We start from the raw sequence: 19014 nt of genomic DNA, 5'->3' as shown, positions 1-19014 counted from the left end.
TTTCACCCAGGAATCCGGGTTACCTGACACTATGCTTCATTAACCCTATAGGAAACATAGGGTAAAATGCCTCATTAGCGAGGAAGAATTAGGGAGAACGGCCCTATTTTTAGAAAGGACTTGGGTGCTCAGAAGCTCACCTTAGAAACAACTGTGCAAGCTCTTTGGAAGCCAGTGAGAACCTCAGAGAGACAAAGCTCTCAGGGAAACCGCCTATTCCTACACACCTACCTGCCCATGACACGAGCACTTTCCCATTTTGGTGTCCCTCTTACAAGAATCTGTTCCTCTAAAACCCAGTGCTGGACACTTTCTAGGAAGCATTTTAAGGAGTCTTGGGAGAAGCAGCCGAATGCCAACAGCCAAAGTGCCTTTATGCCCCAGAAGTTTCTCACGTAGCTGCTAGCTCCAAAGGAAGGAGGAAAACAACTTAAAAATGTAACTTAAAATCCCAACGAGCTTCACATTTTTAGCATCAGCTACCAGTTTCATTCTTTCCTCTGCATACAGTTCTCTGGGGCAGGGCCATGATGAGCAGGGGCCATGAGGAGAATTCTAGAGTGCTGGTTCTCTACACGCATGCTGGTCATATGAGCGTGTTCAAAAACTTGTAAAAACTCTTCAAGCTGTACATTTATGATTAATGGTCTCTCTGTATATGAAACTATAACCAACAAGGTGTTTTTTTTTTTTTTGCTTTGTTTTATAAAAAAGCAGGGCCAAGAAGAGAAAACTTGGAATAGATGATGTCCCTGTAGACTGAAAATGCATGAAGGTAAGTGGCCCAGTGGGATGCAGGGATGCCATGGTGATAGCAGAGGTGAGAGGAGTCAATGTGGAGGAAGGAAAGGGAATAGCAAGAAACAGTGCAAACTGAAGACTGCTGTGTCACGGAGGCCAAGGAAGACAAATTCAAACCTCACCAGTGCCCAGACTCTCCAAGTGCTGGAAGGTCCCACTTACTTGTCAATGCTGGACTTCGTGTCGGCAATCTTGTTTAGGCTGGATATTTTGAATCCATAAGCATTGCCTCTTTGCCCTTTGTTCATATAATTTCCAAGTGCCAAAACCACCTCTAACAACTGCTTGAGGGCGCCACTCCTGAACACCTCCTCTGAGCCAGAACGGATTGCTTCAAAAGAAAATACATAAACGCACAGTGATTACAACCAAGAATTTTCACAGATATCCATCCTAAATCCACACACCACCACATGGATTCAAGTTGCAAAACTGGGTCATTAGACTACCAGGGAGCACTGTCAAAACACCTGCCCTGGAAGCAAAGATCCACGGGCTGGGGAGCACCAGCTAAAGTTGCTGAAGCGACCACTAACAGCTGCAGATTCTGATTCCTTGGCTGACTCATCAGCCTTAAGCACTGAGGGATATACAGAGCAGCAACTCACTTTCCAGCATGCATTTGCAAACACTTCCTAGCCTGGTGTTAGAGCATCAGGATTATCGGTCACACTTGTCGCATGTGAAAGCTTGCAGGAGTCCCGATGGGGACCCGAGCTGCATTAGCTCAAACAGGTTCCTGACCCCTGCCTGCATTCTGCTGTGCCCTTCAGGGGTCCTGCCCACATTTCAAACATTTAGATATTTAACAGCTTCAACTATACTCAGAAAAATCTAAAACCCTATTGCAAGAAAGATAAGTACAGGTTAAATGCAAGTGGTTAAGTCAATCCCTCACCTACGCCTACAGAGTCAAAAGCTCAAAGCTGAGGGAGCCCAGGAGCTGTGCTGTGAGCTCCAGAACTCAGGCCAGGCCAGGCCAGGCCGGTGAGTCTAGTGCTGACCTTTAGTAGTGACCCATCGCGATTCCAAACACAAAATATCACCAGTGGGTTCCTGTTCGCTACATCCGCAGGGGAGGGACTTGTAGACTTTACCTTCCACTTTAGGTTTCACTTCTGCCACACGCTCTGCAAACTTCTTTTTGAAGTACAGTGACTGCAGCCTTTGCTGATAATGATTAATTCTGCAAGAGCAAGCACGGGCCGGTTAACGTTCTCCTAGTATGTCTACATTCACGTAACGGGTGTGGAGGCAGCAGCAGTTCAGGATGCCTCCCTGACACTGACGCACACACACGCACACACACTTCCTTTCCCAGACAGAAGCACAGGACATGACGCAACTTTGCCTGAAGCATGTGACGCTGCGTGAGCCACACGGGGGATCTGGGCGACTGCAGCAGAATCCTTAGTTCCAATCCAATGAGGCAACTGCTTAGGGACACAGAGAGCCGGCTGGTGTTGCCTAATGTGTTTGGGTCCCTCAGAGTGCCAGGGACAGTAGAAGAGATAAAGGAATGAAAATGTGAAGATGTCCCATCCTACTGCAACTAAAGGACAGTCTCCCAGGCTTCGCCCAAGTTTATTAACTGTTCACAAAGTTTTGTCTTTGCAAAGCTGTCAAGACTTATGTTCAGCACCTTCTTCTCTTACCCTATACTCATTCAGGTCCCCAAACCTTCCTCCTTCATACTTAGCTCCCTAGCTGCTCCCCTCAGGGTCGGCAACTTCTGCCTCCCAAGATAGCATAGGAGCAAGAGGACTCCACGCCGGTCTCTGATTCCCCACCAGGATAAGCTGCTCTGGCTTCCAAGAAGGTTCTAGCTGGCACTCCTACCCCAGCCTTCTAAAATCACGACCTAACCTGCTTACAGTGCAAGTGTAAAGTCAGGGGACCCGGGATCCTGCCTGCTTCCAAAGTGATGCCTTCTACTCACCCAGCTCTAGATTTGCATCCCAGATTCCCCTTCTGTAGGGACCCTCAACAAGTGCCATGAGTCTTCCAAGTCTGGTTTTCCATGTGGGCAGATGGAAGACAATACCTCCCGCCTCCGAAGTCCTCCAGGCAGTGGAGGGGAGAATGAAACGGGAAGACATGCGCAGAGAACTAGAAGCTTAATGCGTGGCAGCCATCACAGGTGGCCATTTGTCTACAGTGAGGATTGCTGAGTGTATCTGCTAAAATTTTGAAACTCCTCTTTGAGGTGGTAGTGTAAAAAACTAAGCAGTGACAAGGTGAGATGGAACAAGAACAAACAGGTCTGGATATGGAGACATGCAGAGCACGAGGCATGGTCACTCTGCTGCGTTCTCAGGCCCCTGGGGGAAGATGAGGGAGCCCTGTCCTGAGGTGACAGGGAGACTCAGGCGTGCTGGGCCACCCCTAACGCACACAACCTGCTGGGGGCAGGGCGGCTCACACGGAGAAACAATCAGGAAGCGCGGTTGCCTCAGGGCGTTTGGAGGGGTCCCTGGGAAGAGTGCCACAACCGGTCAGTCACGTCCGACTCCTCCCTTACATGGGCCCATGGTTGCCACTGCCAGAGTGCGCTCTCCTCCGATCTCCCCTACTTCACAGTGCTCTTAAGATGTCAATGTGCTAGGCAGCAGGAGGCGGAACCCCAAGGAAGCAGTGGTGAAGAGACTGACTGACTGGAACCAGGCAAAGTTCTGACTGGATAAGGCCAAGTGCACCAGTCAAAGGGGCCCAGAAAACATGGTAAAGATGTGGGAACACAGAATTAGAAGTTTATTTTGGTTTAAACAATACATATACTTATATATATTTCACAGCCAGACCAAATTTATTCAGAGAAAATAAATTGGCAGAGGTCAACCAACTGCCAGCATGTAAAATATTTCTGAAATCTATGCACAGTCTTTTCATAATACGCATGTTCCAAAAACTTTTTGAAAGCCCCTCACATGTATGGATTTCATTTTCGTTTTTCCCACCAGCGTACACTTACTTTCCATCTGCTAGATCACTCCCCAAATGTCTGCACCAGCCAGTGCCAGCTCAGACCAAAGCCAAGAGCCTGGAACTCAACTGGGGTCTCTCATGTGAGTAGCAGGCACCCAGGTACTTCAGCTATCACCTCCTGCTTCCCATGTGTCTATCAGTAAGGAGCCAGAATGGGGAGCAGCACTGGGACTCGAACTGAAGCACTCTGAGAAGGGATGTGGGACTCCAGAGTAAGGTCACAACTGCTGCGCCAAATGCCGGCCTCCCAACTTAGCGTTCAACTTTCAATGGATTTTTTTTTTTTTTTTTTTTTTTTTTTGGACAGGCAGAGTGGATAGTGAGAGAGAGAGACAGAGAGAAAGGTCTTCCTTTTTCCTGTTGGTTCACCCTCCAATGGCCGCCATGGCTGGCACGCTGCGGCCGGCGCACTGCGCTGATCCGAAGGCAGGAGCCAGGTGCTTCTCCTGGTCTCCCATGGGGTGCAGGGCCCAAGCACTTGGGCCATCCTCCTCTGCACTCCCGGGCCACAGCAGAGAGCTGGCCTGGAAGAGGGGCAACCAGGAAAGAATCCAGCGCCCCGACCGGGACTAGAACCTGGTGTGCCAGCACCGCTAGGTGGAGGATTAGCCTAGTGAGCCACAGCGCCGGCCTCAATGGACTTTTTGAATGCCCTCACAGTTGTGAAAAAGTCTGACCCTGGCTCTGTCACAGGTAAGGAGTCACATATGTTTAAAAAAAAAAACAAAAACAAAAACAAAAAAACAAAAAACAAAAAAAACCCACCAAATTCCATTTATCTCGGACTTCAGGAGATTTTAGACCCTAAAGGACTTCAAGTTGAGGCTGGTTAATTGGCCTAAACAATTCAGTATGAATGGAAAGTTTAACTTCTTTAGAAAGATAAAGGGCATCTTTAAGTGGTGTTGCTGGGTTTTGTTTTGTTGTTTGTTTTTCCTTTTTCTTGACAGGCAGAGACAGAGACCTTCTATCCTGTGGTTTATCCCCCAAGAACCAGGGCAGGAATCCAATTACTGGAGGCATCACCTCCTGCTTCTCAGGGGCTGCCTCAGCAGGAAGCTGGAATCAGTAGCCAGCGTAGGGAATCGAACCCAGCTATTCTGATGTGAGACATTTCCTTTCTAAAATGCTTCTTTACTTGAAAGGAAGAGTGATAGAGAGAGAGAGACAGAGAGAGACAGAGAGAAAGCAAGCAAGAAAGCAAAACAGATATTGAGAGAAAGAGAGAAGAGCTTTGATCTACTGGTTCACTTCCCATACCTGCACAGCCAGGGCAGGGCCAGACCAAAGCCTGGAGCCAGGGACTCCACATGGTCTCTCATGGATGGCTGGTGGCGGCTTAGCCCACTGTCACAATGGCAGCCCTGTGTTGCAAGGATCCTAACCAGCATCTTAAAGGCCACATGTTCGCTCTACATCTTTATTTCTTAAGCAGCTTCAAACTCACCGGCTCATCTCAAAAAGGAACCTGTCAGCCTTGGCCATCCGATCCAACTCATGTTTATGCTCCTCCAATAGGTCAACATCGCTTTTCTCGGGAATAAATTTCAAAAGCTAAAAGTACAAAGATAAAAACAGGCTCAGAATTGAACTCCCTGCAGTAGTTTTTTCACCTGTTCAGCTACTTTGTCCCAAGATGAAATTTATAAACTGCTCACAGTTGATTGCTGGGATACGACAGCCGTGATAACATCTTTCCACTTGTACTTGAAAGCAGTTAACTTGGCATTACTGGTATTAGATTCATTTGTGGCACCTTTCTGTTCTCTATTGCCTCTCAAATCAGAACCTTGTAGATTCTCTCCCAGGAGCCACCTTGCACAGACCATTGGTGAGGCCTTAGCAACTCAGCCCTCTCGTTAGAGAAGATAGGACAGTGAGCAGCTCGCTCAGGCTAACATCGCTGTGTCGTTGTCACGGAGGAACCCAGATCGCTGACTCCCAGCTCTGTGTGTTTCCCTGTTACAGCATACTGGGACGCATGGTTCCATGTGCGCTTTCCATTCTATTTGCTTACATCTCTGACTTATCTGATTCCATCTCCAATTTGGCTCCATGGAGAGTTGGATCAGAGAAACATGGCAGAATTAGATGTTTCTGATTTAACATTCAGTTTGGAAGACGACATGAACACAGAATGAGTAACATATAGCCATGATACTTACGACTGAAAAGACACATGTATGTGTCTGATTTCCTTTCACTATACACATGTGTATGCAGGGCTCTATGTATGTGCATACTTTTCTAGGTCAAATACCCTTGGATCTTTAAAAATTACACTGACATTGACCTTATGGAATCTGAGATTCTCTCCATAACGTGATGCTAGCATTGGGTGGTCCATTTAGTAGGTTTTCAAAATAAATATTTCTTGGATTTAACTGAAAGACCTCAGAAAAGGCAGTTAAGCAGGGTTCCATTGGCCGAGAAAGAACCAGAATTATAGAGAAGGATGTGTGAAGAATTTTAGGGAAAACGATGTGAAGTTGGAAAGATGTTCTGGGCAGAATCATATCAGATATGGGGGTCTAGAATAGGCAACAGATTTGATGCAGGTAAAAGAGAGGCTTTAAGGACAATGGGAGAGAACAAAGTGGACACAGGCCTTATAAAAACTTAGTTGTTCATGTGGGGGCACTGGGATGTGTCTTAGATATCTTATGTAGGAGAGTGAGTTTGCATTTTAAAAGACCACTGTGCTTACAGAATGAAGAATGCATGATTCAAAGATGTTAAGGAAAAGTGACTGGACAACAGGTGCTGTACTCACTGGTGGGAATAGGATCCTAGAGTTACTTAGGAGGTTTGAGTAGAATGGGCCAGGATTGTTGATGATCTGATGGCAGTCAGTGAGGGAGGAAGAGTCAAAGACAAGGCCTGGGCTCTGGCTTAGTCAACAACCCACACAGAATGTAACTGGGAGCCCAGAAAGAGGACGGCGTAGGGCGGTGAGGAGGTGAGGAGGTGGATGCAGTGTTTGAAATCCTCACAGGAGGACCAAGTGATGATTTCTAGTAGGCAGTTGGAGGACACTGGGGTCTGCCCCCTAAAGAGAGCTGTTTGGGAGACAAAATACTGGTGCTGGTTGCAATAGGCAGGCTACTGAAGGCATGTTGTAGTGAGAAGAGAGCACACATGGGGCCATCGAGACGGGAAAAGCGGCAATGGAGAGCGGCAGCCTTCAAGGGACAAGGACAAGCAGAGGAGCCCGCAAAGAAGGCAACGAAAGCACAGCCGCGAGCCTCCTTAGCATCCCGGGGCCGAGGGCAGCATTCGATGTCACCTACGCCAAGCAATCAAGAAAGACCAGTCCTGCAAAGTGTCCCCTGCTTTACAAGTGAGAGGAGAGGAAAGTCAGACTGCAGCGGCTTGCAGGGCAGACAGCAGGGCAGTGTGGACAAGCCCTGAGAGCTGCAGCCACGTCAAAAAGGGAAGATGGGCACTGCTGGGGATGTGGAGTGTCACGAGGGGGGTGTGAAACAAGCTGAGAGCAGAGAGGGCAAGCTGATGATCATGGAGACAGCTGGCCCCTGATAAATAAGGGCTGGGGCCAAAGCAGAGGCCATCCCGTCTTTCCTGGGATGGAAGGGGGAGTATGGCGCTGTGTGCACATAGCTTTTGCAGAGGAGTAAGGAGTCAGGCAAACACAGGAATCCGGAGGTAGACACCCACTTAAGAGCGCTGGGGTCCTGAGAGCCAAGCAGCATGAGGGGAGGAAGGACTGTGGCCCAGATGCAAGCCACAAAGGGCTGGCACTCTCACTTCTCGGGAAGAGTGTTGAATGAAGGAAAAGGAAGCAGAGGAAGAATGTGAAGAGCAGAGGAAAAGAAAGAGCGTGGGAGGTGACCAGAGGGTGACACACACACACACACACACACACACAGTCATCAGGAAGACCAGGTCAAAAACATCCTTCTTGGCCAGCTTCTGTGTCATACCCATTTTCTTACTTGTATTTATTTGAAGTAGATTCTACTTTTGGCAAGACTGGGAAATCCTTTCCCTGGAGGAGGAATTCTGCTGGATGCAGTTTCACAGTAAACGTACCTTGTGGGAGTTTCAACATACAGCCTTGTCCATAGGGGGCTGAGGCAGGGTGACCACAGTGTCTTTACGCAGAGTTCTTTACTCTGGGTTACAGCCGGGAGGCAGGGTCAGCTGGGAGCTGGGAGCAACCTCTGACTGGACGGGTTTACCAGGAGGGAGGGGAGAGCGTGTGCAGCAGGCAGACGCTCTAGAAGGCGAACTTGAGGTTGAAGGGGTATGTTTAACTTGCTCATTCACAGAGCATCCTAGGACACTTGGGCACACAGCCACTAACGATTCTGATAATAAGATCACTCCGTTAGAGGACACCGTGAAAGTATTTCTATTTCTGTGTGAGAGTTTTCACCTGGGATTAGCCGAGGGGCAGGGAGGGCAGGTCCATGGAGGGGTGACACTACACACACCACTCCTCCCTCTGTGAGGCCCTCAAGGACGCCAGTGAGACATCAGAGGGAAACATGGGAAATGTGTAAGCAGAACACATTCCGGAGCAGCCCTGCCACCAGGGGCACCGCGAGCAGCGCAAAATACCCTTGTGCTCTGCTCCCGGGTCTGAGCACGCCTACAGATGGTTCAGTCTAGAACTGTGGTTGCTTCTACCCACAGCCAACCTTCTGTGGATCTGGCTCTAACAATCATGCACTTTATGACCAAAATATGATTCTATCCCAAGACAATGAAACAGGTTAGTATCACAAAGCCCCCAGAAATTCAGGTCCAGAGCAAGGGGCAGAAACAGGTGACAACCCCTGCAGTACTGCTCGTTCCACAACAGCAGCACTCTGGGGACTGCGGAACAGCATGGGGGGTGGCCAGTGTCAGACAACACACAGGCCTCGTGACGTTACAACACACCTTGTGACACACACAATACAGATGACAGACTGGGCTGGGGGTTAAACAGCGACTTCCGTGGTTGTGGGAATGCTGACCCCAGACCAGACACCAACTATATTAGGAATTTAGTAATGAATCCATTTATGTGGTACACCTTGTGGTGATGCCAGTGAGATTCTCAGTAGTTCTGAGAAACACAGATCTCCTACTAAAGCGAGTGGATTTGTATGAACTCCTGAGGCACAGTAACTTCAACGCAGCTTGAGGGATGAAATCTGGCTCTGGACCCCAGGCAGTGAGCAAACCTGTGACCTTCCTTCTAAGCCATCATTTTTTAAGAACAATGAAAGAATGAAGTCACAAAGTATCCTATTGCAGCCACGTGGAAACATGGTTCACCCTCTTCAATTCAGAGATTAGGACACGATCTACTAGTAGCAACCCTACTCCCTGTTGCGGTCAGGTGCACACATGCTTGGAGACAGCTCTGGGACTCACCTGCTCCAGCATGTCCTTGGGCAGATCTTCCTGTTCATCCATTGTCAGGATTGCCCGCTTGATTTCATCATTGGATAATTTCAACCTGGAGACAGAATGTTTTATTTTGTTGGTAACAACATTGCCTTTAGTATTACAATTTAATAATACAAGGTAACTCATCTTGCTACTCCAGATGCTGATTTTCTGGTATTGTTTTTCTGAAAAATCTGTCAGTGAAAGCTTATTTCCTGACAGTATTGCACCTAAAAATAGGACTTTGAAACTGCCTTAACATTCTTTTAGGGCTTTGTAATGCTCTGCTGACACAGAGAACAAAGCTGCTATGTACTATGGTTTAGTTTCTCAGAGCAAGGGATTGGAAGATTAGAAACAGTGAAAATACCCACACACTATTATTCTCTGATGCACAGAGTTACAGGCGTGAGGGAAGAACAAACACTCCTGGCCTGATGACAGGTGAGGAGTGTTTAAAGTCGGCTGTCAGGTTAACAGGTTTTGAGAAGGTTCAGAACTTCATGTGTTTGTTAAAAAGTTGACCAACAGTTAATAGGTAAAAAAAATAATCAGCATTCTATCGTTAAGCCCTTTTCACATATTTCATTTGATTTCCAAAATAATTGTGATCTTTTTTTTTTTTTTTTAAACAAATAGAGAATTTGATGCACCAAGAGCCAAGTAATCTACCCAAGGTCAAATACAGAAAAGTGACAGGTCCCACAAACCTATGTTTCTTGATTGGCAGTCTCAGACTCTCTGACAAATATTGCTTATCTTGTTAATACTTCATAGGCAAGAATTTACACAAAAACCCAAATCTGTTTTCTATTTACCTTAAACTAAAATGCTTCACAAATTTAATTAGAAACTTGTGCCTCAAGTCAGGACAACAGTGTTGACTATGAAATATAAGTGTCATGAAACTGAAACACACTTGTAAATTAAAAAAAAAAAACAAAACAGGTGCAACAATAGTCTGCAGTAGGGCAAATAATCACATTAGCTGCGACAACAGAATCATTCCCTTGTTCTATTCGTAAGCATCAGATCTAGACTAATTTCTAAAACTAGTTCCCTGCAACCTACCACTGAGGTGGCATAGCGCATCAGTCAGTTTATTCTTTTAGTCAATGCTCTTGAAGGACAATCACAGATGGAACTGGAGGGTAAAGATATGAACACACAAACACAGTGCATGATGTAACTCGCGAAGGCTGGAGCTTTGGTATCAGGTTGGGCCCCAGTTTTGGTTCTGATACTTTCTTGTCAGTGTCATCTTGGCTGGAATTTTATAAAGCCTAGTTTCCTTATCCACAAAACAGGGTTAACAACTGCATTGACAAAAAAGACTTTGTTTGTGTGTGCCTGGGTCTGTGTGCAAGCCACATGAGTAGTAAATGAAATAATGCATGTAAAGTGATTGGCATAGTTCCTGGCCATAAAAAGGGCACATAAACTATATCAGGGTATTTCAAAAAGCTTAGGAAAAAAAAAACTGAATTAAAGCCTAAGTTTATTTTGGCGCAAATGTTTTTGAAATTCATGCATGTGAGAGGTATTTGGAATACTCATGGAAAAGAAATACTATGAAGTAATTATGTATAGATTTCAAAAGCTTTTTGTACCAAAATAAGCCTGTCCTTTCATTACACTTTTCCATGAACTTAAAAAAAAAAGGGGGGGTTTATTTGAAAGACAGAGTGACAGGAGAGGAGTCAGGAACTCCATCTGGGTCTCCTAAGTGGGTGGCAGGGACCCAAGTATTTGGGCCATCATTTGCTGTCTCCCAGGTGCATTTGCAGGAATGCTGGATTGGAAGCATGGAGTAGGCAGTAGGCACTCAAATCAGACACTCCAATATAGGAAATGGCCCTCCCCAAGCAGGGGCTTCACACACTGTACAACCTTGCCATCCCCTCCATGAACTTTGTGAAGTACCCTCATATGTATGCACTAAAAGGCAGGCTTTTCTGCACCAGGAAAACAAACAAACAAACAAACAGAAAAAAAACAGTAGCAGTAGTTTTGTCACTTGAATATTCACATGCAGCTAACAGACCATTAAACGGTGCTTAGCATGGTGATTATGAACTCTTCCAAAGCACTCTTATAGTCAATATGTCACCCAAGTTTCCACTCTGTACGTGACATCCCTTAGGCCTCGGAGTATGAAAAGAGAATGAGAAGATGCACTCTTTAACAGCGGATGTTTTGATCACTGGGAAGAGATGGTAATCTGAATAAGGAGGCACAGGTCCAGGTCTATCAAGCACACACTCAGAGGACCACGAGGGCTGAATAAGGACACGAGTAGGTTCAAAGGCACTGGACGGAGAAAAAAGCCTAGGGGAAGGTGGGTAAGACGTACCTCACTGTCGAAATGTGGGGCTGTCTTTTTCTCCGGATTTTGAAATGATTGTTAAAATCATTCACCCTGCTATTTAAATTGAATGGAGTTTCTTGTGCCAATAAGCAAGAAAGAGAAGAAACAAATCCGGAAATCCATGGCACAAATATTCTCTTTTATCTCGTGTTCTCAAGTCCAAATACAGCAACTAGGCAAAATGCCAAATTATCTATGCTCTCAAAACAAACCCATTACCACACTGAGCTGTAGCCGCACCATAACCCCTATGCTATGTATAGAGTCTGGTCCTGCCAGATTACTCCAGATCGTTCTAGTCATTGCCTTGTGAACATTTCATGGGAACATCTTGACAGAAGGTCTCCATTCTTAAATGGGACAATTTAGCTAAGCTGGTGTGGGTAATATGTACAACAAGAGTAAAAACCGTACCAAGCATCGGGAAGGCCCTGTGGAGCCCTGGCTTCCTGGACACTAAAGGCTCTTGGGTCAATGTCAGTGCAAACACCACGGTGTGGCCAGGCAAAGCCAAGAAACAGTGACACTAGGAAAGATGGGAACTGCCACTAATGAAAACCACTGGCTACAGAAACATCCAAGACCATCATGAGAAAAGCCCTGCTTATGAGCAAAAAAAAAAAAAAAAAAAAAAAAAAAAAAAAATCTGTATCCTTTTCACACGAAGTTGAGAAAATAATTTTATGGTATGGTTCTGCTAAGTCCCTTCTGTTTTGCATTTAAAAGAAAAGGAGTTGAAAATCAGAGTGAGAACAATACTTGAAGTATCAGATTTGTATTTCATTAGCTCCCCATATGGAGGGCAGAACTTCTTACTTTTGAAATTGTATATATTTATGCTCCTCAACCCCCAGAGGCTGTCTGGACTAAGCACTAGCTCTAAATCCTAACAATTTTTGGTTTCTTTTAATGTGGCCCAAAAAGAGACTGGAGACTTTAATGGGTAGTACTTAAGAAACTCTACCTGTCAACGTTAAGGCCATGTTTACAGCCTACTGGAAGGACAAAGAAAGTCTACCTTACAGGAAAGGGAGGAGGGCTGCCCCGCCCTCTGGGAGGGCTCCACAGGTAGCAGAGTTCTTAGTGTCATCTGTCATCTACAGAATGGGTTTCTAATCTCTGTAATTTAAGGACCCTAACCAAGCCTAGCCTTTTAATTGCTTTTAAAGCCTGGCAGTGTTCTGGTGTGCTGGAGGGTGGCGGCTTTCTAGGCATCCGCTGCAGCTTTCTTTACAAAGCAGGAAGCAAAGCAACCATCTGAAAACAGTGTTTACCTCTACCTTGCTCTACTCAAAAATTTGCCAAGAGGATTGGAACATCCAAGCGTGATTAAAATATGTTAAAGATGGGTGGCTGGGTCAGCTTTAGCTGTGCTTCAGTGGATTTAGGCCAAATCTCCCTACTTTCAAGTAACTTTTTGTGGTTTACTACATCCAGTCTGCCATGTCAAGGAAGCCTCTTTAAAAAAAGAATGACAACCTGATTCTTAACTGTATTCTACATTGGTCAATTGTGCAACATGAACCTGCTTCCATTTTTGTCTCTTAAAGTACCTATATAACCTCACTAACATAAGGTCAGCTGGGACTTACATTCCTTTGTTGTCTACAACACAATTTTTGCATCATACTCATTAGAATAGCATGTTTCCATTAAAGCAAAGTTTAATAGATAACAGATATGAGGCAAATTCTTGTAACTGTCTTTTAGAAAAACAGTTTAGACAAGTTTTCAGCCACCTTGGGCTCTGACACTTTTGAGGTAACGAGAGAGTTATATACCAGAAATATGAAATGATTCCTTCAATAATGGATGGGAACTCAGCCAGAAAGCGTTGTAACCTTATCTATAACTAGTGTAATTACCTCGGCTGGCACTCAGTACTGCGCGTAATGTGTCTGTGAGGAACTAGGTCACAGTTTTCACCCTACAAGCATTTCAACACTGCAGCACTTGGAGTGACAGCCCCTTTGTCAACTTGTTTTGGAGTGCTCATCTGGATGGCAAAAGCACAAAGTATAGGGAGCAATTCAGACTTGAAAATATCCATTTAATTTTCCTAGCAAGAATAATGTTTGTAAAAAGGTAACAAATCAAACTGCAAACATTGTAGAAGAAAAAATAACTGCACATTCAAATTATGTTCAATGGTGTCTTAGACAGATAGGTTATCTAACCCCAGCACAGTTCAGAGAGAGAAAGCAGACTTAATTCAGAGCCCGGCCATTACACAGCATCCTGCCAGAGGCAGAAGTGAATGCTAACAGAGTGGCTCATGTTACAAGTTGCATTAAAATTCACTAAGGTTCAATTTCTCTTTTACTAAAAGAAAACATTTGCTCCCTAAAGGAATATATATCTGGCTAACAATCAGGCTTCCATGCTGAAAACCAAGCAGGAGTTCTTTGTGTTACAAGAAACTCATTCTAAGACTATCTAAATCACAAGAGGACTTCTTTCCTCCTTCATTCTCCCTGGGAGAGACAGCCTCAATGCTTACACAGCACTCCTTTGAAGCCCCCATATTCAGGATTCTTTCTCTTCTCATTCACTCATAAGCATTACATACCTTTGCATTATATGAAAGTCCCTTTTAGGAAAAAAAAAAAAAAAGAAAAAGAAAGAAACTAGATACAGAAAAGCTACTTGAAATATTCAGAATGACCCGATAACATTGCATGAAGCTGCAATCAGATTCTAAGCTCTGAAAGTTCCTCTCCTGTCCCCCTTTCTTCCAGTTCCAAGGTCATGAGAAAGACTTCTGAACAGGGCTGAAATGGACACATTAGTGTTTCACTAGGGTTTGAGATTTACATATTTTTTAGCCATTAAAAAACAAAAAGAAAAAGCATGTGCTCATATAACCTTGAAATATCAAAAGGTGACATTAGAAGGCAAACATGAAGCAGAGCCGTACTGGTCCTCATTTTGTGATACATTTGCTCACGGAACAAAGAATCTCTGAGGCTAACAGGTGTGAAAAAAAAGACAAATCCCTTTCACAGGCTCTCAGGAATGAAAACGGTGACTCACGATGCTCTGCTTTTACATTTAGAACCCTGGAAATCACATGCCAAGGACACAGGCATTCAGAAATGTTGGCTCCCACCAAGGAAAGCAGGCACTGGGACTTCTCCCCACCGTAAACAGAGGAAATCCAAAACCTTGCCCTGCAGCAGAACACAGCTAAAACAAAGGGACAAGTATGTGAACGTTGCGTCACCTAATGGAGAAAGCTGGTCCCGGGAGCAACGTTTGCTCAACATCAACAATACCTTGACAGAAGGATGTTGCAGTTCTGAGCTCTTCGACCATCAATCACTGAAAGCTCTTTGACTTTAAGTTTGGAACTCAGTGTGTCATCAATGGCATCTGCTTCTTTCTGTAGAGAGCACCAAAGAAATCCATCAAAGCCCGACAGTGACATTCCCAGAATTCTCTCTCTCTCACACCATCACAAATATATGGACACAAATGGGAAGAGCTGAGACGGTGAAATGGGAGTGTAGGTAGATGGCAGGGTTGAAACAAAGGCTACATGTAGCTGGAAAATGGACATAGTAAGGCAGGCTGACCACCCACATTTAAAAAGCATTATTTGGAAGAACAAAGTGCTTCCAAGTTGAAGATGTGGAGCGTGCATAAATTATCAGTGAGTGATGCCTTCCTTTTGTCCTCCAAATCCCTGTGGACAGCAGACAGAAGCACTGTCACTATGAATCAGCTCAGCTGAGGCTCGCCATGGCTGGCCCAGCCATCTGAGGGCCCATTCAGCCCAGGACCATTTGCATCCGAGCAATCAAACATGGTGAACAATGAAACTTCCCAAACATCTTCACGTGCAACAGGAAGTTCCCAAGGCCAGCTGGTATGCAGTGGTGGCCGGTTACAGTTATGGTGAAAACAATTCTATATAAAATACTATTTGAGTACACTGGGTACCAGGGGTATTGATAACAATAAAAAGTTCGAGATGAAAACATAGACTAACTTGATAAGCAGCAAGTTTGATTTCATTAGCAGTAAGGATTGATTAAAATGGATGATGGGGGCCGGCATTGTGGCATAGAGGGTAAATCTGCCACAAGTGATGCTGGCATCCCATAGGGGCACTGGTTTGTGTCCTGGCTGCTTCACTTCTGATCCTGCTCCCTGCTCATGGCCTGGGAAAAGCAGTGGAGGATGGTCCAGGTGCTTGAGTCCCTGGCACCCATTGTGGAGACCCAGATGAAGCTCTTGGATTCTAGTTTTGGCCTGGCCCAGCACTGGCCATTGCAGTGATTTGGGGAGTGAACCAGTAGATGGAAGATCTCTCTCTCTCCCTTTCTGTGGCTCTCTAACTCTTTCAAATAAATAAAAAAATTTTCAAAAACTGCAATATGACATTTAAAAATGTAAGGCAAACAGAGCTGTGGAACTGTGTGGTAGTTCAGAAAGAAAAGGCAATATGGAATTTACTTTTTAAACGAAGCACCATGAGGCACCACATGACCAAACATCAGCTGTCTCCAGTTATGCTCAGGTTTCAGGAAAACCTCTAGATACTCAGTGAAGAGTTAAAACCCTGGGAACTACCCAGGCATTGCATTACACTATCTTAAAAAAAAAAAAAAAGATAAGTCAAGAAATCTCAAGCCTACAGTGAGCCAATGAGAAATATTAAACATGGTTTAGGTGGTAGCTCACTTACCTGCTTGGAGTTACTGTTCACAAAGAAATCCTACAGCCATGGCAGAGGCATGGAAAAGGCAAATCAGACACACGCAGTTCAGAAATCACAGCAACAAATGGGGAAGAGCTAAAGCAGTCACGGGAATCGGTGGTGCAGGGGAAGAGATGACCTACGCCCCTGGCCCAGCCAGGAGAGCTGACAAGGCTAAGAGGCTGGTCGAAGAAGCTATGAAGAGGACAGTCCCAAGTAATCAGGGCAGGGAAAGCCGATGACATCTGCTGAATGTAATTTTCAATGGTGAGAGATGAAATGCAGAAAAGGGAGGGTTCAAAGCAACCCACGAAGACCCCCGGCTCTCTTTACTCAGTGTGACTGCTTGAAGCACGAGAATATCAAGCATGTTCGTCGACTTGAGGAAACTTCTCATTATCATGAACTACCAGAAAAATAGGCATTTGGGGTGCAATTGCCTATCTTCTTGTGTCATGAGAAAGGACTAAGAGGAGACAAACTGAACAAACTAAGCCAGTAATATCAACTCTCAGTACGCCCAGAGTGTCCTCACAAAGCCTGTATGTAGGTAAGTATGAGGAAAGACAGAATGTGCAAGTAAGAGACAAACAGTGGTGCGTGTGGTGTGTAGCCACCAGTGGCCCTGTCTCAGACTCAGGGCTGTTCAGGCACAAGGTCAACAGCTCTTCTTGAAGCAATTCTTAGAAAAGACTGGGAGTGAAGAAGGGAAATCAGAAGAGGTGACTGACACGTTATGAAAAGGTTACAGTTTCCTTTGTGTAGTTTTGCAGTGTTGGAACTAATAAAGCTTCAGTGTGCAAAACACACCCCAGCTTTTGGGCCGACAGTTTGCACACCCAGCATGTGCTCAGCAGATTCCTTAAGGTCTCACTGGTCTTGGCAGCCCCGCCAAGGCCAATTTTACACAGATGAGCTGTTTCACATCATTTCTCTAGGGGGAATCAGAACACGTTCTATCCATAAAAGGAGGGACTGCTTTTCTAGCATGGCATTTAAGAACAAATTGATAACCACACGAAACCTTTCGTCTGCTAACTCCAGTTTTCTTTTCTCTCTGTTATAACTGTCATTTCTGTTCTGAAGTTCCTTAGGACTGTTCCTATAAAGGTAGTGTCCTGGGGCTGGTGTTGTGGTATAGTGGGTAAAGCCACTGCCTATGATGCTGCATCCCATAATGGAGCGATTGAGTCCCTGCTAATGGACTGAGAAAGCAGTGTAAGATGGCCCAAGTCCTTTGGCCCCTGCAGCTATGTGGGAGACCCAGAAGAAGTAACCGACTCCTGGTTTTGGCCTAGCATAGGTCCAGCCGTTGTAGCCATTTGGGGAGTGAACCAGCAGATGGAAGACCTCTCTTTGTCTCAACCTCTCTAAGTTTGCCTTTCAAATAAAATAAATAAGTCTTTTAAAAAAATAGGAGTTTCCTTTCAAGAGCAGAAAAGACTACAGTGAAGTGAACTCCATGAAGTCATTTTAATCTTTTTTTTTTTCCTCTTAGAGAAAGTTGCTTGTTGAAGCTAGATCCTGTCCTTGCAGTCTGGCTTTCAGAGAAGAAATTTTTATGAAGTTCCCTGCAATTCACTTTACATTTTAGTTTTCCAGTGTCTAGAAATTTAGACGTCTGATCTCTACTGTAATGGGCTGTAGAATCAGACAGCTGTCATTTACTGGGTGTATGGCTTGCAGCTCAGTTCCATCTAAAAAATGGGATTAAATAGCTTACTTATTCCTGTGAGATAATGTGATGATGCATGCAAAGCATTTCGTACAGAACCTGACACACGTTTGTGACTCAACACCTGGGAACTATCATCTACTACAACTGTATCTTTGCGGCTGAGAGACAGGCTGTTTACTCCCCTGTTGCTCTATGTAGCAGCTGAAGAGCAGCAGGACAGGATCTCCATTTGTAATCGGCAGCAGCAGTTTGGTCTAACAGCTCATTGCTATGTAATATGTCTCTCCAGAGGTGGGGATGAAGGATGCCATGGCAGTGCCTGCTTCATTTAAACCTTAAGGTTCCGCTTCTAAAGCCCTTAAGTCAGCACAGGACAAAGTTGCGAAGATTATGAATTTCAATGGATGGGGCAATGTTAGAAATGATGAGGGCCGGTGCTGTGGCGTGGTGGGCAAAGCTGCAGCCTGCAGGGCTGACATCCCATACGGGTGCCGGTTCGAGTCCTGGCTGCTCCACTTCTGATCCAGCTCTCTGCTGTGGCCTGGGAAAGCAGCAAAAGATGGTCCAAGTCCTTGGGCTCCTGTACCCATGTGGGAGATGCGGCGGAGGCTCCTGGCTTTGGATTGGCACAGCTCCAGCCATTGTGGCCAACTGGGGAGTGAACCAGCAGATGGAAGACCTCTCTCTCTCTCTCTCTCTCTCTGTGTGTAACTCTTTCAAGTAAATAAATAAATCTTTTTAAAAACAACAAAAAAATAATGATGCTTCCAGGCAGATTTCAACTAAGTTAATATCCTTTTTGAAACCATGTTTTACAATGAGGGGAATTAAAAAAAATACTTCTAGTTGCTTGGGTCAGGTATGACACAACGGCTAATATCTGGGCTCTCTAAGAGGATGTCCGACTTTTTTTCAGACAAGTTTTGGTGTAGCGCTTAAGGTTTGGAATACAAAAAGGTAGATGGAGTTCATACAGCATGACAATCCTTACATGAAAGATTCCTGATCTGTTGGAGGTAAAAATCTTTCATAAATCAAATAAATAAAAATCGGAGATCCTGAGGGAAAATGCACACACCA

General features: G+C 45.1%; 1 protein-coding gene across 8 annotated transcripts in view; it reads right to left on the bottom strand.

Annotated features, from left to right (window-relative positions):
- DAAM1 (dishevelled associated activator of morphogenesis 1) overlaps positions 1 to 19014 on the bottom strand; it is a 191031-nt gene that overhangs the window by 15768 nt on the left and 156249 nt on the right. For 4 of the 8 annotated variants that reach the window (XM_002709767.5, XM_051834423.2, XM_051834425.2 and 1 more), the window contains 6 exons: positions 16245 to 16274; positions 14830 to 14936; positions 9172 to 9256; positions 5234 to 5340; positions 1899 to 1987; positions 964 to 1132 (listed from right to left, as the gene is read on the bottom strand). In XM_002709767.5, coding sequence (XP_002709813.1) covers positions 964 to 1132; positions 1899 to 1987; positions 5234 to 5340; positions 9172 to 9256; positions 14830 to 14936; positions 16245 to 16274 — 587 coding nt within the window. The remainder of the gene's footprint in view (positions 1 to 963; positions 1133 to 1898; positions 1988 to 5233; positions 5341 to 9171; positions 9257 to 14829; positions 14937 to 16244; positions 16275 to 19014) is intronic. The other 4 variants (XM_008252840.4, XM_070068660.1, XM_070068662.1 and 1 more) reach the window with 1 other exon arrangement.

Source organism: Oryctolagus cuniculus, chromosome 2 (genome assembly GCF_051225735.1).
Source record: "Oryctolagus cuniculus isolate XC-2025 breed Fujian yellow rabbit chromosome 2, ASM5122573v1, whole genome shotgun sequence".
NCBI classification, from domain to species: Eukaryota; Metazoa; Chordata; class Mammalia; order Lagomorpha; family Leporidae; genus Oryctolagus; species Oryctolagus cuniculus.
Note: the sequence above shows the minus strand (reverse complement) of the source record. Positions and strands in the feature narration are given on the sequence as shown.